This window comes from Podarcis muralis, chromosome 4, assembly GCF_964188315.1.
Source record: "Podarcis muralis chromosome 4, rPodMur119.hap1.1, whole genome shotgun sequence".
NCBI classification, from domain to species: domain Eukaryota; kingdom Metazoa; phylum Chordata; class Lepidosauria; order Squamata; family Lacertidae; genus Podarcis; species Podarcis muralis.
In genome coordinates this window covers 83,881,182-83,908,734 of record NC_135658.1, presented here as the reverse complement: position 1 = coordinate 83,908,734, position 27,553 = coordinate 83,881,182, and the positions used below count along the sequence as shown (strand labels likewise).

Here is a 27,553-nt window from a genome sequence, read left to right as displayed (position 1 = left end):
CCGAACGACGGGAGCGCATGATGTTCTTAAAATAAATAAATTAAAGCCTTGGAAAGATGAGAGAGGAAGGGGTGCTTAATTTGCTCCATCCTAATAGTTTTTACATGCAATCACTACCCACCCCCTTCTTTGCAGGATTTCAGATGCATACTTTGTAAATAATGCATTTGGAAATCTGCAAGGTGAGGGAGAAAGAAGCTGATTGCAATTTTGATCAGAAAAATTATCACTGGAAATAAAGCTAAAGCATCTCAGTTCCACACGCACGCACCCACACCCTGTAGTCCTAAGATATCCGACTGCCTGAGTTGAAGGCTAACATGGTGCTGCAGCCCTAGAGATGAAGCCAACTGAACTGGCTGTTTGATCTTACTTTCAGGACAGCTTCTTCCACCTCACCAGAGGTCAGACAGTTTGTTTAGGACAAAGGAGAGGAAACTTTTTCAACATGAGGACTGCATTTTATTGTGGGACACCTTCGTTGGTGGTGGTGTGGGACACACACATGCCAGTGGTGAGTAGGACCAAAGGCAAAAGTAGATGGAGCGATGATGATAAATGTTACTTTTGTACTCACAGTGGTGCACAGGTGCTGGGTTCTGCCCAACTTTGGAGGGGCCCGACCCACGCGTGTGCCATCACACACATGGGGTGCATGTCTGACATCACGCATCGGGAGGAGGCCATGAGGCCTGCTGCAGGCCGCAGATTAATTGAGAAGGCCTGGCCGCCTGCTTGAAACTTTGGGGGCCCTTGGCCCCTCCTAGATGGCACCCCTGCAATGGGGTGTATACACACACTGAAGCAGGGTATGGCTGGGAAGAGAGTGTGGTCTGGAAAATGTCCCAATGGCCTGAGAGAGAGACCTGGATGTCCACATCAAGCCGCCCTGGGCCTGAGGTTCCCCGTCCCTGGTTTAAGGGGCACAGGACTGTCTGCATGGCACACACAATTCTGCCTGTGTACTTATAATATTAATAGTAGCAATAATTTTATAATTTGTACCCCACCCATTTGCCTGGGTTGCCCCAGCCACTCTGGGTGGTTTCCAGCATATACAGAAACATAATAAAACATCAGACCCCAACTGCTGTTTCCTGCCCCTTCATCATCTGCCTAATGGTAGGGCTGGTTCTGGGCACGTTTGCACACCCATCCCTCCATTCAAAATTAAAAGCTCCCAAGTCTGCTTCACATTTTAAAATGCTAAGGCTGCATAATGGTCATATGACATTTCCCCTTTGAATAACAGATCTTTCAGAGGTCCATGAACATGCAAAACTCAGTTGTGAGCTCTCTCCCCCTCTCCCTCTCCCTGCCACATTTTGTTAAGCCTATTATGTTGCCCCTTAAACATTCCTAGTAATGGCTGCTTCATATTTTTGAACTGAATGAGCAGATACTTGAATCAATGGGAGTGCAGGCAGCTGTGGGCAGCAAGCAAGCTGCTGGAAGGAGGTTTCATACACTTGCATCTTAAGGAGGCTTTTGATTACTGCCTAGAAGACACTCTGCGTTTACATTAAGATAATGCCAAAGGAAGGACATTGAATGATCCACCTCTCCTTAAGAAAGCTACTTTCCTATCCAATTCTAGCAGCAAAAACTACCTAACCTCAGAGAGGAACGCCACAATAAGCCTTCACCGTGAAATTTCATACAGTGCTCTTTATTCAGATGGATATTAACTTCGGATACAGGCGTCAAATACAAGATCTGTAAAGCAGAAAAGTCAGCAAGAAAAGGAATCATCATTAACATTTCAGTAGGTGATGCAGTACACACCTTTCGACCTCATAACTATTGGTCCAGGTGGGATTCTCTGAGATAGGCATGGCCAAACTTGGCCCTCCAGCTGTTTTGGGACTACAACTCCCATCATCCCTAGCTAACAGGACTAGTGGTCAGGGATGATGGGATTTGAGGTCCCAAAACAGCTGGAGGGCCACGTTTGCCTGCGTGAGACCAAAGTGCATAATGACAAAACAAAATAAAACTACTAGTCTTGTGCCAAACCAGACACGGGCGGGGGAGGTTATATGTGTCTGCCCCATTTACATATAAAATGTGGGATGGGAGCTGACAAGAGTCTACCATGAGGCAGAGTAAGGATTCTGTGCTGATTGGGGGTGGTCATTAAATGGGAGTAGATATTTATCATCTCATATTTTTACTGCTGGGGGTGAGGAGAGACATTTGTGGATTTTTTTTTTTGCCACATATACCAAAATAGTATGGATGACTTTAGGTACAACATGATGGGATGAGGCATGGAGAGCCTTTCATATTCTGTCTTGGATCAGTCCTGCTTACTTCACCTAGGTGGACCAGTCCTGCTTACTTTCCTACTAGTGCATAGAACTCTTCTCCTCCTATACATTGCAATACAATACAGTCATACCTCGGGTTGAAGTAGCTTCGGGATAAGTATTTTTGGGTTGTGTGCTGTGGCGACCTGGAAGTAACGGAGTGCGTTACTTCCGAAATTTGCTGCTCGCGCATGCTCAGACGGTCAAAATAACGTCACGTGCATGCGCAGAAGCGGCGAATTGCGACCCGTGCACGTGCAGATTGCGTTCACTTTTGGATGCGAATGGGGCTCCAGAACGAATCCCGTTCGCATCCAGAGGTACCACTGTAATTCAGTCTGCCAGTCACTTTTCCACGTTCCTGCTTCTCATATTGGGGGAAATAAGGCATGGGGTGGGGAGGTTTTTGGGATCAATGTGCTTTTTTATGCATCACCCCTGCCTGCAGGACAGATTCTACCCCAGCTTTCGGGATAGCCAAGAAGAGTACTTCCTTATACAGCACATAGTTAAATTGTGGAATCTGCTACCATAAGAGGTATCATTATTATTATTTATTAAATTTGTATACCTGCCCTTCATCCGTAGATCTCAGGGCGGTTCACAACATAAAAGTGCATTATAAAAGACACAAAAAACAAGAACAGAAACAAACCAAAATCCCACCATGATTCAAAGGCAAAGGTAGGGATGGCCACAAACTTGAATGGCTTTGAAAGAGGATTAGATAAATTCACAGAGGCTGAGACTATTATGGGTTACTAGCCATGGGTTACTAGTTCCTTCCCTGCCAGACTGTAGGGTGCAGTTAAATTTTTTGTAGGGGAACAGTTAGGACTAGAGGATGCTTGCAAGGAGGATGGCGGGACAGGACGGTGCACACTTGACACCACGATTTCCCGACATCGCGTGTGTGAGCACCACGCCTTCCTCCCTAAGCTGGGCAGAAGCTTCCCGGGCTTTGGGAAAGAGACACCAAGCCTCTGAAAGGATGCTGGAGCCCTCCTGCCTCCTTCCCAGAAGAAGAGTTTGGATTTGAGGAGTCTCAAAGTGGCTAGCATTTTCCTTTCCCTTCCTCTCCCACAATAAACACTCTGTGAGGTGAGTCGGGCTAAGAGACTTCAGAGAAATGTGACTAGCCCAAGGTCACCCAGCAGCTGCATGTGGAGGAGCGGAGATGCGAACCCGGTTCACCAGATTACGAGACTACCGCTCTTAACCACCACACCACACTGGCACACCAGGCGGGCTTTAGGAAGGTGGTGGGAGGATTCTTGGACCTTGTTGAGAGCATTGTGCCTCCCTCCCCAAGCTAGGCAGAAACTTCCCGGGCTTTGGGAAGGAAGCGCCAGGGGGACTTTTAGGGAACTGTATGCCACTATGGCCAGAGGACTGTATGCCTCTGAATACCAGTTGGTGGAAATTGCAGGTGGGAAAGAGTGGTGTTGCACCCAGGTCCTGCTTGTGGACTTCCTATAGGCATCTGTTTGACCACTGAGGTCACACCCACACCAAATATTTAGAGGAACGTCTAAAGCACAAGTCTCCCCTGAATTAATATTGGGAACTGTAGTTTACCCCTCACAAAGCTATGATTCCCAGCACCTTGAACAAATGACCATTCTCAGGATTCTTTGGGGGACGCCATGTTCATTAAATGTATGGTGTGGATGTGACTTTTGAGAATAGGATGCTGGGCGAGACGTTGGCCTAATTCAGGAGGGCTCTTCTTAAGGCATGTTATGCTCTTCTATACAAACAGGGTGGATGTGTGAAAAGACATCGCCACCATGTCTACTGTCATCCTTAGTAGCAAAAAATGCTTTCACCCCCACTGCTCAGGAATATTTTGCCCTCTTGTTTTCATTCTTGTCCTGTGATCATGGTAGCTTTTAAAAAATCTATTAATGCTTAATTTTCACCGTACAACCTGAAAGAAAACGTACCTTGGGAAATAGCGGGAACATCTGAACAGGTCTGCGCAGTACCTGCGTACTTTTTCTGGTTCTGGAACAACCGGGACAGGGCGCTGTGCTTCTGATGGGAAAGAGCTGAAAGCTGAGACAAAGAGGAAAGGGCAAATCAACGACTTGACATGGGAATGACCCAGTTCTCCTCCCTGTCAAATATACCAGCTGCTTTGGGCAAGGCTGGGTTAACAAAGAAGCATTCTATGCCTTAGCATACCATGGAGTAGAGAAAGAAGAGATACTGTAATGCTAAACAGTGTATGTCGTACACATGAGCGAGTGAGAGGGATTGTTTTGTTTGTGCATCTGTGAAAGCTTTTCATGACAAAGGTGGGAATGAAAAGCGGCGAAATTAATTTTGCAATGAATGAAGAGACACAAGAGAGCTGGTGGGTTGTAGTGATTAGAGGGTTAGAGGCTATGAGCCAGGAGAAGCTTCCAGATTGTCACTGTTTTGTGGGTGGGATACAATTATATACCGGTCATTTCCGGTTGAACAATTGAAGTGGATTTGCACTTTTGCACCCACCCCCACAACGCCAAACTTTGTTCAGGAAAGGGAAGTGATAGGAAAATATGTGCTAGAAAGTAAAATACCAAATCGCTTGACGTGGTGCACAACTTTTGTGCAAACAAATCAGATGGAATACTCAGTAAACAGCAGACATTGTATAACCTCTGTACACACACTGTGAAAACGAATCAGGATGAATACTCGCTAGACAAGCCTCCTGGAAGAGTCGCAGTGTTCAAATCTCCACTCAGCCATGAAGCCCACTTGGTAGCTTTGGACTAATCACTATTTCTCAATCTAACCTGTCTCAAAGGGTTGTTTGGAGGATAAAACCTGGGAGAATGTATGTATGCCTCCCTGATCTAAATGTACTAAACAAGTCCTCAAACTCTCTGATTTGAAAGAGAGTGTATGACCTTGAGCAGGAGGCAGGGGTGGGGAAGATATTCAGTTCAGTTTGCATTTATAGGCAGGTTTGCACCTATAAAGGCAAACCTACCTAATTTGCATGTTCCAAAACACTATGCAAACACAGCTTATCATTGGAAATCTGCACGTCTCTGAATTTTGCATTGCACCCTTCTAGCCAGGTGTGCAAAAATGCATATTCCAAGGTGAAGTATGCACAAAATGCACATTTTAGTGGAAATTACGAATCTACATTCTACTGGAGATAATGCGCTTTGCAGAAATGTGCATATTAGGAGAAATTCATACTAAACTGCTGATGGATTTTCATAAGAAAATGTTCTTTTAAAAGAAAATTTTTAAAGCAATGTGGAAATGTGAATTAAAGATTGGAAAAAAGGACAGATTCGCTAGTCCCTACAAGGAAATAGGTGTGTGATATCTATCTATCATCTATCTATCTATCTATCTATCTATCTATCTATCTATCTATCTATCTATCATCTATCTATCTATCTATCATCTATCTATCTATCTATCTATCTATCTATCTATCTATCTATTCATGAATGACAATGAGTGCTGTGCTTAACAGCAAGAAAGATGTACAGAAACGGTACAGATACAGTTTCCTCTACAGGTATGCATATTTTATTTCTGTTATTAGTGCAGACAGCAATAAGCAGCTGAATCCAGTAGCAATACAAGAAAATGCAGACATCTTACTGTTGGATGATATTATGATATTTACCTTGCCTCAGGAAGTCCACTTCTGACTTTTGTAGAGGACTGGAATCTAAGTGCTCCAAGATAGAATCTAGAGATACGCCATACTCAGTGTAAATAAAAAGGGCTGTTTACTTTACTCTCAGTTATATTCTCTGAAGACGAAGGGTGGCATTTGCCACCAACTTCTTCAATAACACAGATTACTATCTGCAGATAGAGCCCAAACTATATTGCTATCATTCATTTTTAAAATATCTGCCACACAGGTCAGTTGATCCCTTAAGGTGGCTCTCTCTCAAAAAATAACATTAAAATCAACAGCAGAAATATAAACAAAAGGAAACAGAAGAGTATATAAACATGCACATACACAAAAATCAATGTGGTTAAGAAAAGAACAGAATGATAAAAGCCATCCATAGGTTAAACACCCACTCACAACACCCCAGGACAACTGCCATCACTGAATGCCTCGCAGAATATGAACATCTTTATAATCATTCAATGTAGAGACTAGACAGGCATATCTGTGGTGTATGGAGTTTCAGAGTTTGGGTCTCACCACTGAAAATCTGGGGCTAGGAACAGATTCCTAGGCATCACAGCGGTAGAAAGTAAGATTTCCTCGTGGGAAAGTCTAGAGCAGAAGCTTTCAGAATTACCCTCAGGAAACCTTTTCTGCATAGATTTTTCTGTCAAAAAACATCTGTTTGTTTGCAGCGGTTTACACAGAACATCAGCCAGGCTGGTCTGGCTTGCTATTGGCCAACTGAAATGAGAGGACCTCCTGCATTCCTAGCACTTTCCCTACAAGTGGTCAGGCTCCGTCCTCAGAGAAGCTTCTCTCCTCCTGATAAGCTTTCAATGAATTTCATGGCTTCTTGGAAACACCATTTGACAAGCCACTGACATAGAGGGAGAAAAATGAACACCAGGGAGAGACAGACCACATGCCTGTCATGTTTTATTAAGTTGTTTATGAATGCAGGCCCAGATAACAGTGAAATTACTTGGAAGTAAGCAAGTCCTATTAAATTGAGTGGGACTTCCTAGGTAAATGTGCACAGAACTGTAAATCGAGCCTGCAATCCTATACACATTTTCCTGGGAGTAAATCCCCACTGAACTGAGTGAGGATTTACTTATTAATAGATAAGTATTCAACTAAGTTTCTCCTCTACCTAAGCAGAATAGTCTTACGAGGTGTGATAGAACTGGGATGGCAAATAAAGATGAAAGCATTCTGTTTATATACCTATAAACATGGTGGCTGCATTTCTTGTATACATTTGTGGGCTTTGAGTATAGTCTTGCGCCTGGTCCAGAAAGTTCCGTAGTTTTCCTGGATGTTCCTTAACCTAGAAAATGAACACTTTGATAAACACACTGTAATGGCTGCAATAGGCAGGGTATATTTGCCAGTTAAGAATGGATCCTTTTGAAACAAAAGTGAAACTTGTAGAGTCATGGGGCCGGATTGGCCAATACTGCTCACCCTCCAGGATCCAGCCTATCACATGGACTGCTGTCCCTGCCTCTAGCATCCCTGGCCATCCAAGTGGGAATGGCACATTCAAGTACACCCTGTGCAAGTAAAATCCAATGCATGGAGGCCATAATTATGGAATCAACTTCCTTGGGGGGGGGGGATCCAGTAATGGCTATGTGATCGTTGGACAACATGCATCAGGTTTTCTTGTTTTGGGGGTATTTTAATGCAGAGTTCCCCAAACTTGGGTCCCCAACTGTCATTGGACTACAACTCCCACCATCCCTAGCTAGCAGGACCAGTGGCCAGGGATGATGGGAATTGTAGTCCAAAAACTGCTGGAGACCCAAGTTTGGGAAGCTGTTCTAATGCAACATTTCCACAGGATCGGCCAGGGATTATCAAAATACATATGGTAGGGGCATATACATTCCTTCAGTGTGCCTGAAGGAAGCCTGTTTCTCTGCCACACACACTTTCGTTGGTTCATTTGAAATCAACAGATATGAAGTCTACGGGTAATATTGAAAAGATCCCAGTGTGCACAAAGGGCCTCACAAGGTGCTTGCAAATCATGCTCCAAGAGTCCTGGTTGTCATTTGCAGTCCATCCCAAGAAGACTTTGCACTCTTTTAAGCTGTCTCTACGACTCTGTAAAACAAGAGAGACAAGAAGCCTTCCCCAGAATTAGTGAAAAAAAGAGATTATTCGGAAAAAAAGTCGAATAAAGCCAAATAAATTATAGAAGGGCCATATGCAATTCCCTCAATCACCCAAAGAAATTGTGTGCAATCTGCTTCCTGTTAAGCCCTTTTGTGTAGTTTGCTGGATCTTTTAAGAATTCTTATTAGGATTAGAACTTTTATTTAGAGAAGGAAGTTTCTAGCTCTCTTGAGTGCAGAGCTAAATGAAATAATGACAAAAGCCACCGAAATCCAATGTATCATTATGGCTTTCAAAGCTCAAGATTTCTTCTAAACCAGTATTTTCCAAACTTGGGTTTCCTACTGTTTTCAGACTACAAATCCCACCCTCCCTGACCACTGGTCCTGCTAGCTAGGGATGATGGGAGTTGTAGTCCAAAAGCAGCTGGAAACCCGGGTTTGGGAAACACTGCTCTAAACCCACCAACAAGCCCAAGTTTTCACCTATCCCCAGTTTGGTTCTAACAATTCCGGAACGTTCTGCTCCTTATTCATTAATGAATTCATATCTGTTGATTTCAAACTGTTGTTCTTGAAAAATCAGCATCCAATTAATTTAAGCGCAGTATACTGAAAAAGAAGAATGAGGTGTATATCAGCTGCTATTCTGTCTGTGCTTCCAGTTTGGTCCTTGGAGGTCTACCAGTTAATAATTTCCTCATAGGAATTCTTCACACCACCTATTTCCCAAGCTTTTAGGAATTGCTTCCTCGGGGACTGAGCTATGTCTTCAAAGCATGGTTCACTCAGTAGAGGCTGGGCCGTTAGTGTGAATGGACCACTGTAACACCAACCTCAATCTGCTTTCAGTCGCCACCTGCCTACCTTCTTTCTTAAAACCAGTTGGCTTGGGATTGGCTTGGACTCCAACTATAGTTGGTCTCCCCACTAGTTGAAATGGGCACCAGCCACCACTGCTTACACTTGTAATATCATGAGTCCTGGAAGGTTGGTCAACATTATCGTTATCACATTATATTCCAGCCAGGGAGTAGGGGCTGAAATTAGGAGACTGTAGTTTGCTTAAGCAGCCCAAGAATGTCATGGCTAAGGTGAGATTTGAACTCAGGACTGGCAACTCCACATTCTTGGAGCCACTATACTAATCCAGCCCTCAACTGGCCTGTTCTCAAATATCACCTTTATCCCCAGCATTGTGTCACTGCAACAAAATATGCAGGTGCTGCCTTGTCTTCTGATCCAACGTAATTATATTTTTAGCACTGCATTTATTTGGACTTTGTTATTTTATTGGTCAGCCTCAAAAACTGAACTGTCGGTATTTGTATTTTAAAGTCGCACACTATTCTGGATACTTCAGTTATAAAAGCGGTGAGCAAGTGCAATAAGTCATTCGAACAAATCCATGCAAAGATAAATAGGTGTGCTCTGGTGCAAAACAGAGGATTGCTCTTCTGCTGTTCAAGCAACTTTCTGCTTTTGGAAACATGAGCAGTGCATCTTGCCAGTAGAGGCCCTTCAAGCCTTTGACTATAGAGCTGCACTGTTTGGCTGTGGCCATTGTCACAGGTGCAAGGGTGCCCTGAGAAGCCCCCATTGGCCTCACCAGAACTGGTGCCACCATGTGGCATCTTTGGGCAGCTTCTAAGGTTCCGGCACTTTAGCAGGGTGCACTGCTGATGCTTCCTAGGCCTGTGAGCTTCCATTTAAATTTCCCGCAATGCCCTCAGCCTAGAAATTTAACTGGTTGTTTCCAGCTGCCCAGCACTGATTGAAAGGTCTGTTATGGATGCCTCTTGCTGTTGCCAGCACTGCCAAGTAAATGCACAACATGCCATCGGTGTAGGAAGAGGCCAACCAGAGAGAACTTGGTTGACGTCACCCTCAGGGCGTCCTTATCAGGTTTTGCAAAAAGGCACAATATCATTTACCTTAGCCGCATTCAGATGTGGATCTTGGAGGTTCAGTAGCAACGTGACAATACTGTTGAGAACCTGGTCCTGCAAAGCGGCTTTTTCTTTCACGTCCAGGTTCTTAATCATGTCTTGAAACAGCCTGTTTGCCGCACAGGTTATTTTGGGTCTCCCCTGGGAATGAAAGAGAAAGGAAAAAGTTTGAATTGATAACCTTCCTGAGACACTTTGAGGCTATGTAGATAGATACTCCTGTTTACAGTGCATCCAGGGCACTCTCACCACTGGTTTGGGAAGAGGTGTTTGCACAATGTTAGCCACAATCCCTATAATCTATCCTGTATCTATCCTGTTGTTTCTCGTGAAATATTGCCTTTTGCTGCATTTCCCTCAAACCAGCTTCAATCCGAGCTATGAGAAAGAACAACCTGGCTTACATTTTAAGCCTTAGATACAATGGCCTGATTCTGTGCCTGGAGAATGAACTGCAGGTAATTTTCTAAGATCTGTGCACCCCCCCCCCCCAATAAATGCACAATGACCCAAATATGTTTAAGACTGCAATCTTAAGCATAATTGTTCACTGCCGGCTCCAGGGTTCTTTTGTTTTTTTGGAGGAGGCACTTGGGCAAGACATCCTCAATGGTTGCAGCCACTGCCACTTGAAAAGAGCATACAGGAGACATATCCAGGGCTTTTTTTCAGCCTGAACTCATCGAAACTCAGTTCTGGCACTTCTCAGGTGGGCGCCATTGCCATTATAAGAGAACAAGGGAGGCGTTCATGGTGAGTTCTGGCTCCTCTTTTTCTCCCCTTACACCTGGAAAAGCCCGCCTCACATAGATGAACAATTCTTCTGAAACTTACGTCGGCCAAGAAAGGCTGAAGCTGTTTGACGATCTTCACAAATATGTTCATGTTTATATTGTTTTTGTGGAGTGTTACGATCTTGTTTGTGACCTCCATAGCTGTCAAAATCACCTTCTCATCAGTGTCGTTAAAACTTGGAAGTATACCCAGGAGCAGGTTGGAGAGCTCTTTCTTCTGAAAGGACACCAAAATCCTTTTACTGTTACAGTAGCAATTTCACATTATGTGACTGGGATCCTTAGTTTAGTCTTGCTGTTGTCCCCTGACCAGAGTTGTGCACACATGGTACTCCCACCCAGTGGAAAGGAGTGGGGGAACACTTCCCATACTCTTCCTCCCTGGAGAACTTCGTGCCCTCCCAAAAATATGCTCTGGAGGGTTGGGGGAACCTCCCAGAACAATATGAGAGGGGATTTAAGTGGGAAGGAGGGAATCAGCAGAAATAGCCTCCCCTCCATTCCACTAGTGGGATCTTCCACTGGATCTTGGTCTCATCTGTGAAGGAAAGGAACCCAAATGTTCAGAGTTGCACAAAACTGTATCTGCGCCTGGTCAGCAATATCACTAGCTGCAGATATGCTTCACTCCATTCCTAAGATGAAACATGTGAGGCTTAAGCCTCACCTAGCAGCCATACCTACTAGCCTAAAAACTGTTCCCCCAATGCAGGGCTTTCATATGTAAAACCTGAACATATTCTCTGGTGTTTTAGGAGCAGAGGTGTAACAGGGAAACTTAACAGAGCAGGGGGTGATAACATCCTCTGCCAGAGAGCTTGAGCTCAGGGTGAGCTCAAGCTCTCTGGGTGAGGTCCTGTGAGGTAGGCTAGACCCTGTGAGGTAAGCTAGGCTCAGATGGTGGTTGGCCCAAGTTCACACACTGAACGCCATGACTAGCTCCTCCACTACAGCATTTACCACCAGGAATCTCCAGTGTGACAAATTATTTAACCATTTTCGGACTCAGGAAACTGATGCCCATTTATGTACCACAGCTGTTTCATTCATTGATGCTATTGAAACATATCATGGCTGCAGACACAAGCCCAATTAAGAAGTAATAATCTCAGTCCAGCAAAACCAGATTTATTGGACTGAGAACAAGTACCGTGTTCACAACCCCCTCTTCTCCCATTTCTCATTTACTGTAATGCAAAGCATTGTTTTGGTGGTCACATACTGCCACATAACCAGGAAACGTATCGCCCCATGACACAGATTTGCATAAAATGTACATATGTTAATTTATAACTATAGATGCACATTTAGAAATTATTACTATAAACTTCTCACCATTGTGAGTAAGTCTGTGCCCAGTGACCAGGGTATCTGTTGGTCTGCTGTCCTAGGTTGATTTCAAGGCCCCTATTTTCCCTTTATATTGTTATGAATTGGGAGTGGGGGAAAGACTCTCCATTATCCTAAGTGGGGCACATAGATGGGACACATTTGTTGAATACTGCCCAATAGTTCTTGCCCCTGAGCACTCACTTGGTTGAAAATATAATCTATTTATCCCACTTCTGTCATAGTCTTGCCACGTTCACATCTAGCTGTGATCATTAAGTGGTGAGAAAAGGTACTCTGCACATGCCCTTATTATTCACATATTGTGTTAGATGCCTGGGCCCTGGCATCTGACACAGGTTCTGGAGCTCTGCCCCCAGATCAGTTCCTTAAAGATACTCTCCCCAACTTCTTGTTTCAGTATAGCATGTTTTGCTTCAGTAGAGAGACCAGTTCAACACCTCCACCTCGTCCTTAGCTAGAGTTTCCTTTAAGCAACAGCAACAACAAAAATGAAATCACTTACGTTTTGCAGGTGACGTGCCACATTGCCCATTCCATGGAGACTGAGCCAGCGGTAGGTTGGGCACGAATCAGCCTGCCAGTTCTTCAACAGGCCCAGGATGTAATGTTTTTGTAGCACCGTGTAGGTGGATTCAGACGAGAGAAGCTGAACAACACAAAGCAGTAAATATGTGGCAGGAAATTCAGAGAACTTTCCCCATACGTTGCCAGCTATCGAAAGGTAATGATAGAATACTGGAGTCACTCTCGGCTGTTGCTGGCATTTCAGTTAATGGCTAAGGATTTCCCCTCAAGCCCAAATACTGTTATTTTTTAATATGAAAACAATATTGGTAAAGTGGTAGGATTTGGCTGGAATAGTATTGCTTTGATTTTTGTGTTGCAGTCACGGTCTGTTTCAGACATCTCTAACTTTTCAGCTGGCTACAAATTCTGTTGGCAGGATTTGTTATCTGCACTTTTTGAGTTGTTTTTCACCGCATACCTATACTTATGCAATGCACCAGAAATTATTTACATTATACTATAATATATATAATAATAATTTATTATTTATACCCCGCCCATCTGGCTGGGTTTCCCCAGCCACTCTGGGAGGCTTCCAACAGAACACTAAAATACAATAACCTATTAAACATTAAAAGCTTCCCTAAACAGGGCTGCCTTCAGATGTCTTCTAAAAGTTTGGTAGTTATTTTTCTCTTTGACATCTGGTGGGAGGGTGTTCCACAGGGCGGGTGCCACTACCGAGAAGGCCCTCTGCCTGGTTCCCTGTAACTTGGCTTCTCGTAGCGAGGGAACCGCCAGAAGCCCTCAGCGCTGGACCTCAGTGTCCGGGCAGAACAATGGAGGTGGAGACGCTCCTTCAAGTATACTGGACCGAGGCCGTTTAGGGCTTTAAAGGTCAGTACCAACACTTTGAATTGTGCTTGGAAACGTACTGGGAGCCAGTGTAGGTCTTTCAAGACCGGTGTTATATGGTCTCGGCGGCCACTCCCAGTCACTAGTCTAGCTGCCGCATTCTGGATTAGTTGTAGTTTCCGGGTCACCTTCAAAGGTAGCCCCACATAGAGCACATTGCAGTAGTCCAAGCGAGAGATAACCAGAGCATGTACCACTCTGGCGAGACAGTCTGCAAGCAGGTAGGGTCTCAGCCTGCGTACCAGATGGAGCTGATAAACAGCTGCCCTGGACACAGAGTTGACCTGTGCCTCCATGGACAGCTGTGAGTCCAGAATGACTCCCAGGCTGCGCACCTGGTCCTTGAGGGGCACAGTTACCCCATTCAGGACCAGGGAGTCCTCCATACCCGCCCGCCTCCTGTCCCCCCAAAACAGTACTTCTGTCTGGTCAGGATTCAACCTCAATCTGTTAGCCGCCATCCATCCTCCAACCGCCTCCAGACACTCACACAGTGGCAGAGAGAGAGGGGGAGAAGAATGTGTACAGAAACCCTGCCATAAAGACAGGCTGGAACTGAGTGACTATACAAGGGCCCAACCTAACATTTGTTTTCCATTCCTAAGTGACTGGGGAAGGGCTTCTAGGTCAGTGACAGAGCATCTGCTTTCCATGCAAAATGCCCCAGGTTCAATCCTGGCATCTCCAGGCAAGGCTGTGAGAGATCTCCTCCCTGAAACCTCAAGCCGCTGCCACTCAGTGTACGCCAGGGAGCCTTTTTTGTCCTGAGGGTCTCTCCAACCTTCCAAGGGCTGCATGCCAACAGTGGCCTTAGTCACATTCCTCACAACTTGGGAGACGTTTAATCTCAGGCTCATGGGTTCAAGCCCCACGTTGGGAAAAAGATTCCTGCGTTGCAGGGGGTTGGACTAGATGACCCTCAGTGGTCCCTTTCAACTCTACAATTCTATTATTCTAAGTAGCTCACAAGCATTTATGCAAATATAAACACATGCATATATGCAAATACATTCACATATACACTCCACAGCTTTTTCTGCTTGGCCCCCGCTAAAAACTTCCAAGCAACATTGACACAGGCTGTGTAGTGGAGGGGTGAAAAAATTTAAGAGCTAGGATAGTAGTCAGTAGATATAAAGCACTGTATCTGCTGGTACAGCAATGGAATGTTTCCTCTTAACCATTGCCTGTTCCTCATGGTGTCTGAAGGCAAAAAGGGATGCAAACACAAACACATTTAAGTTTTGTGTTCTGCTAGGACCACACTTATACTCAATGGCTATCTTATTTCTCAAGATGCTACTCAAACAAGAAAATAGACATACTGCAGTGAAAAAGGCCATTGCCGTCAGCTTCTGTTGGTCATCCCCATGATGGAGAAGAGGAATCACCTTGGTAAATACCGCATAGTCAAGCCCATGATGATGTTTGACAAGGGCTCTGTAAGGATATAAACAATATTTTATTTTTGAATATGCAGAAGGCACACTGAAGAACACAATATTCAGCCTCAAATTCAGGTCCTCCACTACTTGCCTGGCCAGAAGGAGAACTCCTTCAAGGTAGTTCTCTGGTGAAGCCAAAAGGTCCCAGCTTCCTGTTAGACTCGTAAAACACGCCTGAGGAGCCTTCTGCCTTTTCACCAAGGCTTTTAAAGCATCCATGGTGCAGCTGAATTCAGGGAAAGAAAAAGCATTTGACAGGGACAATTACTTAGACCCCTATGGCACCCCCCCCCCTTCATGAGTTTTGTTAGATGGCATTATTAAATCCTTTATAAATGATTGCGGTTTGGTTTACTAGGAGCTTTCATCTTTTAGGATATGAAATGCATTGATATAGGGGGACTTGATAATTATCAAGGACCATCTCTGGAGCCACAGAATAATCTAATTCCATGCAGAGGCCACTTTGCCCAACATATAAGCCTCCAATTTTGCAAAAAATTAATGTGTCAACTATGCATGATCAGTGAACCGAGAGATGCAAGGACCAGACAGTCTTTATAGAGAAGAAGTGGGGAATCCTATAAAATTTGGAGACCTGTGTAATAGCATTCTAAAATGCAAACTATTCAAATTTGCTCACAGAAAATGCAGTGATGGCCACCAACCTGAAGGGCTCTGAAAGAGGATTAGATAAATTCATGCTTAATATGACTTAATTAGTCCCAAGGTCTATGTTCTAACTCTACTGCTGGAAAAGTATGCCTCTGAATAACAGGTGAGGAGAGTGCTGTTGCACTCATATTCTCCTTGTGTGAGAAAAGTACAGGTGGAGATCATTTTACGCAAGCCCCCCCCCAATTTCGCCTTCTCCCAGGTCCATAAGGACCCGCACATTGGCAATAGTGCGTCCCTTAGACGTGCCTAAAATCGCCCCCACCTGTACTGGAAAAGATGGGCCACTGGCTTGATCCAGTAGGGCTCTTTTATGTTCTCAGTGCTTTTTTCTAGATAAATAGGTGCCACTACTCACAACCATGAAGTTGTTACAATAAGCGCCACACTTTTTAACAACAACCAAAAGAGGTGCCGGTACTGCATACCCTTGAGTATCCCCTGAGGGGAAAAAAGCACTGTATGTTCTTATACCAACTAAATGCTGTCTTGGACTTGTCTCTTTGTATTCTTTGCAGGCATATTTCATTCTGCACACCATCTGTCTGAACCTACCTAAGTCTCTGTGTGAATATTTATAGGGTTTTTGTGTCTGTGTGTGTTGTTGTAGACCTTTTAGAGTAAATGGTGTGTGTGAGTGTGTCATTTATACTCTGTAGTTCTCAGTGCTTTAATTATACCAGATGTGACTATATTCTGCAATATACCAATCTTTATTAAGTACAAAAAAATAGCACTTGGATGGGTATTAACTCAATGAATGATATACATTATTACTGTAATTGGAACCTGAAACAATAAGGAAGGAAGTGGTGTAGACAGCTCAGTTCATTAGAACAAGCCGAGTTTGGAAAGGAACATAGCATGCATGTTTATTATTATTATTAATTATTATTTATATGATGATGGTAATGAAATTTCTTTTTGATTTTTTTTTTAATATTTTGGGAAGGTATGGTCCAGGCATTGTAATCCCATGAATGCTCATGGAATCTTGCTCAGTGTTCCCTTGTTTTGATGAGGGCAGAGGCAGAGACAACGTGGGTGGAGCGGAAACAAAACAGGGCAAAGCAACTGACTCTTACCTCTGCATAGCAGGCAATATCCTAACCTCATAAAAGCCCAATGGGACTTTACTTATAAATCAAAATAAATTTCTCAGTAAAGCCATTTTGGAATGGACAATCTTTTTCAGATTAGAAAGCCTTTTTCTGCTAATACATTTTAATGAGAATAGCTCTCCTGCTGCATTGCAGGAAAGAGTAAGACCTCCAGAGCCTTTCCTTACAAGCCAAAGAAGAGAGATTTATGTTCTTATCAGACACTGATATTTACATGGTTAGTAGTACTCCATTAAAGGTAAAGGTACCCCTGCCCGTTCAGCCAGCGCAGCACACGGAACGCCGTTTACCTTCCCGCTGGTAAGCGGTCCCTATTTATCTACTTGCACCCGGAGGTGCTTTCGAACTGCTAGGTTGGCAGGCGCTGGAACCGAACAACGGGAGCGCACCCCGCTGCGGGGATTCGAACCGCCGACCATGCAATCGGCAAGGTTTTAGGTGCTGAGGTTTTACCCACAGCGCCACCCGCATCCCACTCCACTCCATTAGCTGCCTGTTACCTTATGTAGTTTGATGTTCTGATTATGTCCTCCTTTCCAGGTTCGGAATCTGTACAGTTCATCAAGTAGTGCAGCTGAATAACTAGGAAGATGATCACAGATACGTAATAGCTGTTCATAGGGATTTTGCACTTTTTATCCCTAAATATTATGCATAGGGCCTTTGTTGCCTGAAACAGAATAAAAAAAACCCCAGACCTTAATTCTAGGAAGTTTGGTTGTTCTCCCACAAGCAGATATCACTCGTTATGTTTGTTCTCGGATCACTGCAGTCTTACCCTAAGACTGTGAGGTAGGGTTACTTTATGGCAGAGGTAGCACCCTCTAGATGTTGTTGGACTACAACTCCCATCATCTCACACCATTGGCCCCATTGGCTGGGGCTGATGGGAGCTGGAGTCTAACAACCTCTGAGGACTCATTGGCCACTCCTGTTGTATGGCTACAATGAGAGATTCTAGCAAAAACTGGAGACAAGCAACGTAGAATATTTTTCATGTACTTTTTGTTCCCTTCCCGGTTTTGTCCCCTCTCCCCATAAAGTCCAACATCTTCTGTAACTGGTCCATTTACAAATTAGCTAAGCAATATTGCCAGATTGGATATCCAAGCATAGAGATGGCCCAGTACAGGGGCATCAGAATAAAGGTAAAGGGACCCCTGAGGTGTGGAGAGAGAGGGCAAGAGCATTAAAGCAGACTAAACAGATAAGCAAAATGGGTTTTACAACCTATATTCCACACTGTGCTACTGGTAAACTCTGAGGGTGTTTTTAATTCTGCTGGGCAAACTGTCTCCTACTGGAGACCCACATTTTGAATCTAGGTGTCCATCCGATTCTTTTGTTAATTAGTAAAGGTAAAGGGACCCCTGACCATTAGGTCCAGTCGTGACCGACTCTGGGGTTGCGGCGCTCATCTCGCTTTATTGGCTGAGGGAGCCGGCGTACAGCTTCCGGGTCTTGTGGCCAGCATGACTAAGCTGCTTCTGGCGAACCAGAGCAGCACACGGAAACGCCGTTTACCTTCCCACCGGAGCAGTACCTATTTATCTACTTGCACTTTGACGTGCTTTCGAACTGCTAGGTTGGCAGGAGCTGGGACCAAGCAACGGGAGCTCACCCCGTCGCGGGGATTCAAACCGCCAACCTTCTGATCGGCAAGTCCTAGGCTCTGTGGTTTAACCCACAGTGCCACCTGCGTCCCTAAGGCATCAGAATACTATTAATTAATTAAATTTGTATATCGCCCTTCATCTGTAGATCGCAGGGCAGTTCACAACATCAAAATACAAGCTTAAAAAACAAAATACATAATAAAAACAAGAACCAAAACACACACACAAACCAATAACAGCCCTCCCTCAAACACATTTAAAATGTTATAGGGTGTTAATCAGCCTGGCTGAAGAGAAACGTTTTCGCCTGCTCCCTAAAGTTGTATAATGAAGGCGCCAGCTGAACTTCCGTGGGGAGAGCATTCCACAAATGGGGAGCCACTGCAGAAAATGTGAAAGCATGAGTCTGGTCATATCTTGGCCTAGTTTCACAGGTTCCAGAACATTCTATTGCTTGAAATGAATGATAAGATGGCACCCTTCGATTGAACGTTACTTCAAGACTGGGAATGGGAGAGAATCTGCCATAGCACAGAAGGGCAGCAGGTTAGCGTGGGAGGTGAAACAGGGCAGGCCTTGTGACATACAGAGCTCTGCCCTCCAACACTTCATTTGCTTCTGTGCTTACCACCTGCTTGCTGCAGGGCATGAGCTGAGCAACTTATGCACATGTCCAACTCCTTCCAGAGTGCATGGCCTGGGCTGGCTGCCTCTCTGCTTGCTTGCTCGCTTGCTCACTCAGTCAGGGCAGAGGCCTCTCCCAATGGCACTGTTGGTGATGTGCTGGGGGGAAGGCAACCAGGCAAAACAGCTAGCCAGCCAGTCCATGCCAAGAACAAGAAAGCATCCTCACCACCAGAGTGCGGGCGCCAGGAGGATTAAAAAGAAGGGAGGTAGGCTCAGAAGGTAACGATAGGAGGGTCTGCTCCACCAGCACTCCCAGAATCAGCTGGCTGAGGCAACCACCTCACCCTGCTCAACAACAGGGCCTGCTATGTTTCGTGCACTCTCTATTTCAGGGTTTCCCAAACTTGGGTCTTCAGGGTTTTTTGGGACTACAACTCCCATCATTTCTAGCTAGCAGGACCAGAGCTGATGGATGATGGGAACTGTTGTCCAAAAACAGTTCCCAAACTTTGCTCTATTGGGTGGTGGCCTCCAAGTTCTTGTGCATCTTTCTAGATCCCAGTCTATGCTCTAGCACAGCACAGCTTGTTACAATTGGAGGTAAAGGAATAGCATATTTCTCTCACGGCTAGAGGTAGAAGGGAGGAGTTGTCTGTGAACTTTCCATCTGATCCCGGGCGTTCTCCGCTAAGGCAAGGTTTCCTTTTCAGCACTTCGAGAAGCTTGGCAAGAACCTGGAGTCTTACAGGCTGTTTAGCTTGGCCCAAGGCTTCCCAGATTTGAGTGATATGCCTAAAATTAAAACAAACAAATCTATATCAGTGTCCACATATATTATCTTGTCCATGGATATGCAGAGAATAATTGATATGTTGCTTTTTTAGACACACTTGCCTAAAAACCGCAAAAGGTCACCAGCTGGAACCGCTCTGTCCCAACGCACCACTGGGAGACAGCTCCCAAGATGGCTGCTCATGAGACAAAGGTTCCTTGCCCCCGGGGTACACAATACTGAGCTAGTTGGATAAATATTCTGACTTGCTATAAGGCAGCATCTTATGATATTCCTTAGATTTTATCTCATTGTTCACAGGAATAAAATGAAGTGAATGCTGTCACCTTGGAATAATTGGTGACTATCATCACACATTTTAGGTGCTGTATCAAGACAGCTGCTCAGACCTTTTGCTGTTGTTGTTGTTTAGTCGTTTAGTCGTGTCCGACTCTTCGTGACCCCATCGACCAGAGCACGCCAGGCACTCCTGTCTTCCACTGCCTCCCGCAGTTTGGTCAGGCTCATGTTTGTAGCTTCGAGAACACTATCCAACCATCTCATCCTCTGTCGTCCCCTTCTCCTTGTGCCCTCCATCTTTCCCAACATCAGGGTCTTTTCCAGGGAGTCTTCTCTTCTCATGAGGTGGCCAAAGTATTGGAGCCTCAGCTTCAGGATCTGTCCTTCCAGTGAGCACTTGTGCCCTCCATCTTTCCCAACATCAGGGTCTTCTCCAGGGAGTCTTCTCTTCTCATGAGGTGGCGAAATATTGGAGCCTCAGCTTCAGGATCTGTCCTTCCAAGTGAGCACTCAGGGCTGATTTCCTTGAGAATGGATAGGTTTGATCTTCTTGCAGTCCATGGGACTCTCAAGAGTTTCCTCCAGCACCATAATTCAAAAGCATCAATTCTTCGGCGATCAGCCTTCTTTATGGTCCAGCTCTCACTTCCATACATCACTACTGGGAAAACCATGGCTTTAACTATACGGACCTTTGTTGGTAAGGTGATGTCTCTACTTTTTAAGATGTTGTCTAGATTTGCCATCGCCTTTCTCCCAAGGAGCAGGCGTCTTTTAATTTCGTGACTGCTGTCACCATCTGCAGTGATCATGGAGCCCAAGAAAATAAAATCTCTCACTGCCTCCATTTCTTCCCCTTCTATTTGCCAGGAGGTGATGGGACCTTTTGCTAGCTCAGTGTAATTGAATCACCAAGAATATTTACATTGGTTAAATAGGTGACAAAGGTCACCTACAATATTCTGGTATAAGTTCTGAATATTTGAGTAGGTAGAGCGAGTGATATCATTGCCAGTTTAGCCCACAGATTTTTCCATCAGAGGCAACCAGAGGAACTCACACAGGTGAATCAATGTTATTTCCCTGTGTGGCATGGCGGTTGGAGCGCAGAACCTGGGAGACCTGGGTTCAAATTCCGACTCAGCCATGAAACTCACCTGGTGGCCTTGGGCAAGTCAAAGCCTAACTTACTTCACAGGGAATCATGGACGACAACTCAGTTCCTCACCTGTCACAAAGCAATGAGAGTTTCAGAAGGCTTGAAACAGTTTCTTCTGTGTGTTTTTCAGCCAGGAGGCACACAGCCCCTATGGCAACTTCTCTTGCACTAGGTTCCTGGATAGCTCGCAGGTGGAAATAAATAATATCAATGATTTCTGGCACCTGGGATAAAACAAAACAAGGGTTTACACTGGTGATTCTTTCACAGTTTCTGTTGCTTTTGCATTTTATTTTGCATTTTTGGTCCTCAGGTTTGAATGCTGTAGCACTTCTTAGTGTCTAGGTGAAAATGGCTTGCAGTGTGACAGAAAAGATAGCAGTTTGGGTAAATGGCCGTGATCTTGTCATAAAGAGGTTAGAATGAACTCAACAAATTGCATCACTGCACTACAATGGTTATATATGCAGCTCCTCCAACCAGTAGACCCTTGCTGTTTAGATAGTGCTCTGACCTGAGAATAATTTGGATGTTTAGAACATGTCTAAACATGATTGCTTCTAGGCTGACTTGCAGTGACTGAATCAGCTGAGAGTTTTTGAAACAGGCATTACAGATAGTGATTGGGTTGAATTCAGAATTGGGGGAGTGCGTACAGTAATATGAACTCTCATAGCTTAGAAAGCTGCACCAATATATATATATATATGCATGCATATATAGCAGAGAGGGCTTGCTAGACAGAGATAAGAGAGGCCCACTATCCTTTACTAGGGATGGACAAAATGCTCTTAAAGTTCATGTTCCTTGCATATGAGTAGACCGACATGTCCATTCCATTCTGTGCGGATTTGTTTGGCAAAATCCTTTAAAAATTCTGCACGCTTTAAAAAGGCATTTATCAGTGATAAAGAACTTTCAAGGTAGCCTGAGGGCTTCCCTGAACGTCTCCTCCTCCTCCTCTCTCTTTTTTCCTTCTTAAAAACATTTCTAGTTGCTCAGAGCAGTTAGAAAGTGCAGCGGTTGCCACAGCCATGGAAAACGTTTGATTAAAAAATGCATGGAAGAAGTATGGTGTGCCATCCCTGCCAGGTGATTTTTGGGAGAAAAAGATGGCTGAGCTCTGGCACCTCCTTATCTAGAAAAATAGCACAGTGTACACACATTACTATATTTGCATTCAGTCATTTTGTGCAAGTGTCAATCAACTAGATACCTGCTAGCACTTCAGAGTTTGATTTAATTTGCTGGAATCTGACCTACATATGGATATTCGTAACAAGCAGACTGATCAGATAAAGCAGCACAGTTGCTTTGCTTCTAGAGAACTACAGATAGTTCATCCTGTCTTTGTTTTGGTATAGGAATATACGAAGCTGACTTATACTGAATCAGACCATTGGCCCACCACCTCAATTTTACCTACACTGACCACTGATGGCCGTTTCAGTCTCTGCCCATTGGACAGGTATAGGCAGGGCTGAAAATAGTGTTATGAAAGGTTAATTCCTGTTATGTCCCTCAGTGTGGCAATGCCAGGATATAGCAGGTGCAATACCAATGTCATTCATCACTTAGCATGGTCACTTTGCAGCGTGAATAACCTTTAAATGACCTTTAAATGACCTTTAAAGCCCTAAATGGCCTCGGTCCTGTATACCTGAAGGAGTGTCTCCACCCCCATCGTTCAGCCCAGACACTGAGATCCAGCGCCAAGGGCCTTCTGGCAGTTCCCTCATTGTGAGAAGTGAGGTTACAGGGAACCAGACAGAGGGCCTTCTCGATAGTGGCGCCCACCCTGTGGAACACCCTCCCTTCAGATGTGAAGGAAATAAGCAGTTATCCTATCATTAAAAGACATCTGAAGGCAGCTCTGTTTAGGGAAGTTTTTAATATTTAATGCTGTACTGTTTTTAACATCTGCTTGGGAGCCACCCAGAGTGGCTGGGGAGACTCAGCCAGATGGGCGGGGTATAAATAATAAATTATTATTATTATTATTATTATTATTATTATTATTATTATTATTATTATTATTCTCAATTCCCTCTCTATACCATAGCTCAGTACAGTATTGCAGACAATCTCAGGTTCAAACCTTGGCTTCTCCAGGGAGGGCTGGGAGTTCCCCGGTCTGAAACCCATCTGCAAGCCCTGACGAGGTGAGGAAGGAGTTTACTAAGCAAAACCCAAAGGGATTAATCAATTAGTAATAGTTATCTGGACTAGCTCGTGGATGCGAGCGAGGGCAATCTGCCTGTGACATCTGTCACCCCACTGATTGCTAGAGATGATCTGGCAGATCACTACCTGGATTTTCTCTGCCTCTCATACCCAGCTGAAGTTCTCCTTGCCTCTCGCGTTTGCGTGTACGTCCTTCTAATTTTGCCACCCCTAACATTTCGCTGCCTTAGGCAGGTGTGCAGTTCGCCTAACGGATAAACCATCCCTGGAGGTACTGCTGCTCTTGTGGAGCCCCAAAGGTTCCCAGCTGTGATGCAGTTCTAAGGTCAGGAAACGGGGATGCAAAAAGAGCCAATGAGCATCCAAGAAAATGGAGCTCGCCCAGCGAAGCGGGCTGAGTGGGTGAAGCTGTGGCCCTCGTTTGTCTGGAAAGACTATGTGCAGCAGCAAAGCACCTAAAGGGCAGGTAGCAAGAGAACTGAGGTGGCTGTCACAACACTGCTCTTGGGAAGAAACTACCTGACAAGCTAAACCTATAACTGGGCTGGCAGATCCCTTTCCTGGATCAGAAGAATGCAAGCAGGCAACCAAATAAGCTGGCATACAAACAACTAGTTGCTTCAGTACTTTTGTCTCTCTCTAGAATTCATTGCTAGAACCCACAAGGCACAACCACCTCAATTTTCTGAAACCCATAAGCATCTCTCTCTTTTTTTACCTTTCCCCTCAGTTTGTTCCTCTCTTTTTTCAAGATTGAATTCAGCATAGCTGAAGCTGCCTGGGTGCTATTTTTTTCTGTGTCCCTCAGGCTAGCAATGGCTAAAAGTATCTGACCCGTCACGGTGGACTCTGCATCAGCTCCTTCAGGTATCTGAAATAAAACAGAGAAGAGGCAGTTGTGGGGGATACATCCATTATCCAAAAGATGAACACCCGCAACAGACTAGCTAAAAAGTATTGCTGAACTGGAGAAGTTAGATTTAATGGTTGGAGAGACCCAGAACCAACTCCCCACTCTGCCATGAAGTTCACTGGGTTGAACTTGGGCCAGTCTCTATCTCTCAGCCTAACTCAGTGATCTTTCAGAGGTCTTGTGAGGATAAAAAAGGGCACAGCTACATATGCTGCCTTGAGCTCCTAGGAGGAGAGGCAGGAAAAAAACCAAAACGAGCTGATTTCTAACACACATATATTCCAACATCAGTTATTCAAATGTAAAGCAGGGACAAAAACACTCTGAAAAGTTTCCAAGATTATATGAGTTGTCCAGGCAGAAAGAAGACCTAGGTCAGGGGTAGGGAACCTCTGGCCTTCCAGATGTTGCTCCCATCATCCCTGCCCATTGGCTGCCCTGGCTGAGGCTGGTGGTACTTGGTGCCCAGTAACATGTGGCGGGCCACAGGCCATCTATCACCCAGACCAGTGTTTCCCAAACTTGGGTCTCCAGCTGCTTTTGGACTACAACTCCCATCATCCCTAGCTAGGAGGACCAGTGGTCAGGGATTATGGGAATTGTAGTCCGAAAACAGCTGGAGTTTGGGAAACACTGGCCTAGACCATCAAGGCAAGCGTGTGGAAACAGAGGTCTTCTCCCATAACAAGAGGGAGATGTAAAGATAGAACTTCTAAATTTGCAGATGAGCGAGCCTTTTCACAAAAGAGGTGTAAAGTGGCTCTGGTTTGTAATACAAATGTGTATAAAACTCACACTGGCACAATGCTCATTCACTTTATAAATGTCTGCATTAGAGGGTGTGTCATCAATATCGTGTGAGGAAAGCAGCTGGGTGTTTTAATCTCATGTGTAAAAAAGTTTATGGCATGGAAAAAGCGAGAGTTTGGGGGCTGCAGGAGGAAGTGTAAAGAAGGAAGCATCTTCACCCGAGGAAGATGCAAAAATGTGAACATAGATGTGATGGTCTTGACAGAGTTAGGTGCACTGAAGATAAAATATGCCATAAAGGCTACAAACCTATAACTGCTTACCTGAGAGTAAGTCTCACTGAACTCCATTGGACCTACATCAGAGTAAACAGACATAGACTTGTGCTTTAAGGGGGTCTGTGTTGTATTGTTGTGGCCAATGATGTGTGAAGACTTGGTGCAAAAGGAGAAGATGATAGCTGGGAAAGAGAAATCCACAGAGTGATTGTACCTGATTAAGGTTTTCATTTTCCGCCGGCGGCGAGATAACATGATGACCTTTCTTCTCCTTTTCCTTCACGAGAAAGTCCCCAGGTTCTGGCACTGGCTTGGCAGCAGAGACTTTCTCTCGAATTTGTGTTTCTGTTTTCAGCACACAGTATTTTTTCTTACTCGGCACAAACATCTGGGGTGTATATGGATTTGTTGCCTTTTCCTGGGTCATACCATCTCTTGGGCTATCAAAGTTGGTTTGTGTAGCCTTATCTTCAGAGGTAAAGTCTGGTTCGCTGGCATATGCCGTGCTCATCCCAACATGTGGGCCGTAGGTCTTTTTAATCTTTTCTTTTACAACCATGGTTGATCTAGAAGAAAACACATACACACACACACAAACTTTTGTCACAGTATAACTTTATACATATCTCAAATTCTCCCAAGGAAGTGTGTACGAGATTGCAGCTTTATTCTTTTTTTTATTAAAGGTTTTCAACCGAATATACCATAAAATCCAAACTAATAAAAAGAATAATAAAAAACAATATATCAAACAGAAAATATACCAAAGAGAAAAAGAAAGATACATTGATAATAATCCTCATATGATCCTCATAAAATAAAAAATTATAAATATATCTGTGTAGCCCTTGGTCACCATTTTACCTTAATCTAATTTTACCTTAATCTAATTTTACACACAGAGTTTAATCCTCCCACCTCCCATCTCCCACTTGGGAGAGCTTCTCCTTCCTTGTCTCCTACCCTGAGAAAAATCGCTCTGACCTGCCTCTCATAGAGGCCCCTTCCTCTTCTCTCTGTCAGCTCCCTTTATGTATCTTGATTTATCACAAATATAATTCTTTAGCTGTTAAGACATACATCTATTTAATATTACCAGAGAGCATCCAAAAATCAAAGATCACACAAGAAGCCCAGACCAAAAGAAAAAGAAAAACTTGGTTTATGGGGTTGTTGCTGTTTTCAGTATCAGAGACACAAGTTTGCTACAGTGTCTGGAGTTGCATGCATGCCATACACCTGAAGAACAATTCCTCCCCCTCCAAGAACCTTGGGAACTGTGGTTTGTTAAGGGTGTTGGGAATTGTAGCGCTCTCTCTGTGTAGGGTAAACTACAGTTCCCACAAATTGTGGTGAGGGGGACATGCTTTAAATGTATGGTGTGTATGCAGCCCTCTCAATATGCGATATAGGAGTGATGATTAAATAGTTAAAATATAAAGCAGATTTCATTTCTTCCTGGGTTTTATTTCATAGTGCTTTTGAAATCTCAAATTGAGACAAGGTGAAGTTTATTCTAACCGCACCCAGGTATGTTTTAAAGAATCATTTCCCACCAGGGCATAATTGAAGGGTCACTTCCAATTGACATGAATTTTCAGTTACCTACAGAATCCATTGGGATTTATCCTGCGTACAAAGAAACAAATCCCAACACACACAAAATACAAGCGCCATCAAACTAAACACAATGAAAACCCATGCTGAGATTCACAACGGCAAAAGCCAAGAAAGACTACTGGAATGTTTTGACAGCCAAAATCTCTGGAAGGACTGAAGACCATTCAGAACATTTTTTAAAAAAATGCTGGTTGCAGAAGACAAATACCAGTGGCTATGTCTGGCACCAGCAAGTCTCTGGTGAGTTAATGGAGGCACAGAGAAGCAAAAGACCACGTGGAGCCATCTACTTACAACCTGCATGGTTGGAACCAGTCATATATTTCCCGTTCTGCTGCAGCAGTTTCTGCCTCACTGGAATGTAGCAATGAAAGGATCAGTGCTCACCAGGGCCTGGGTCACAATGGATCTTATCGCGTCAGAGCTTTTGTGGCTACCACGGTAACAACATCACCAAGGGTGCCCAGTGTTCCAGTGGTTGCCAAGGGTATCGC

General features: G+C 44.4%; 1 protein-coding gene and 1 long non-coding RNA gene across 2 annotated transcripts in view; both read right to left on the bottom strand.

Annotated features, from left to right (window-relative positions):
• LOC144327549 (uncharacterized) overlaps positions 1-27,553 on the bottom strand; it is a 164,208-nt gene that overhangs the window by 113,763 nt on the left and 22,892 nt on the right. The gene's annotated exons all lie outside the window — the stretch shown is intronic.
• On the bottom strand, positions 315-27,447 carry LOC114596520 (maestro heat-like repeat-containing protein family member 6). Its single transcript, XM_028728209.2, has 15 exons — positions 27,354-27,447; positions 25,654-26,005; positions 24,217-24,369; positions 21,384-21,538; positions 19,710-19,875; positions 17,341-17,510; positions 15,136-15,270; positions 14,925-15,039; positions 12,680-12,823; positions 10,865-11,041; positions 10,016-10,171; positions 7,186-7,288; positions 5,953-6,018; positions 4,256-4,367; positions 315-1,716 (listed from the first exon to the last, which is right to left on the bottom strand). The coding sequence occupies exons 2-15, from the start codon at positions 25,996-25,998 to the stop codon at positions 1,704-1,706; spliced, it is 2,010 nt and encodes a 669-aa protein (XP_028584042.2). The 5' UTR covers positions 25,999-26,005; positions 27,354-27,447; the 3' UTR covers positions 315-1,703.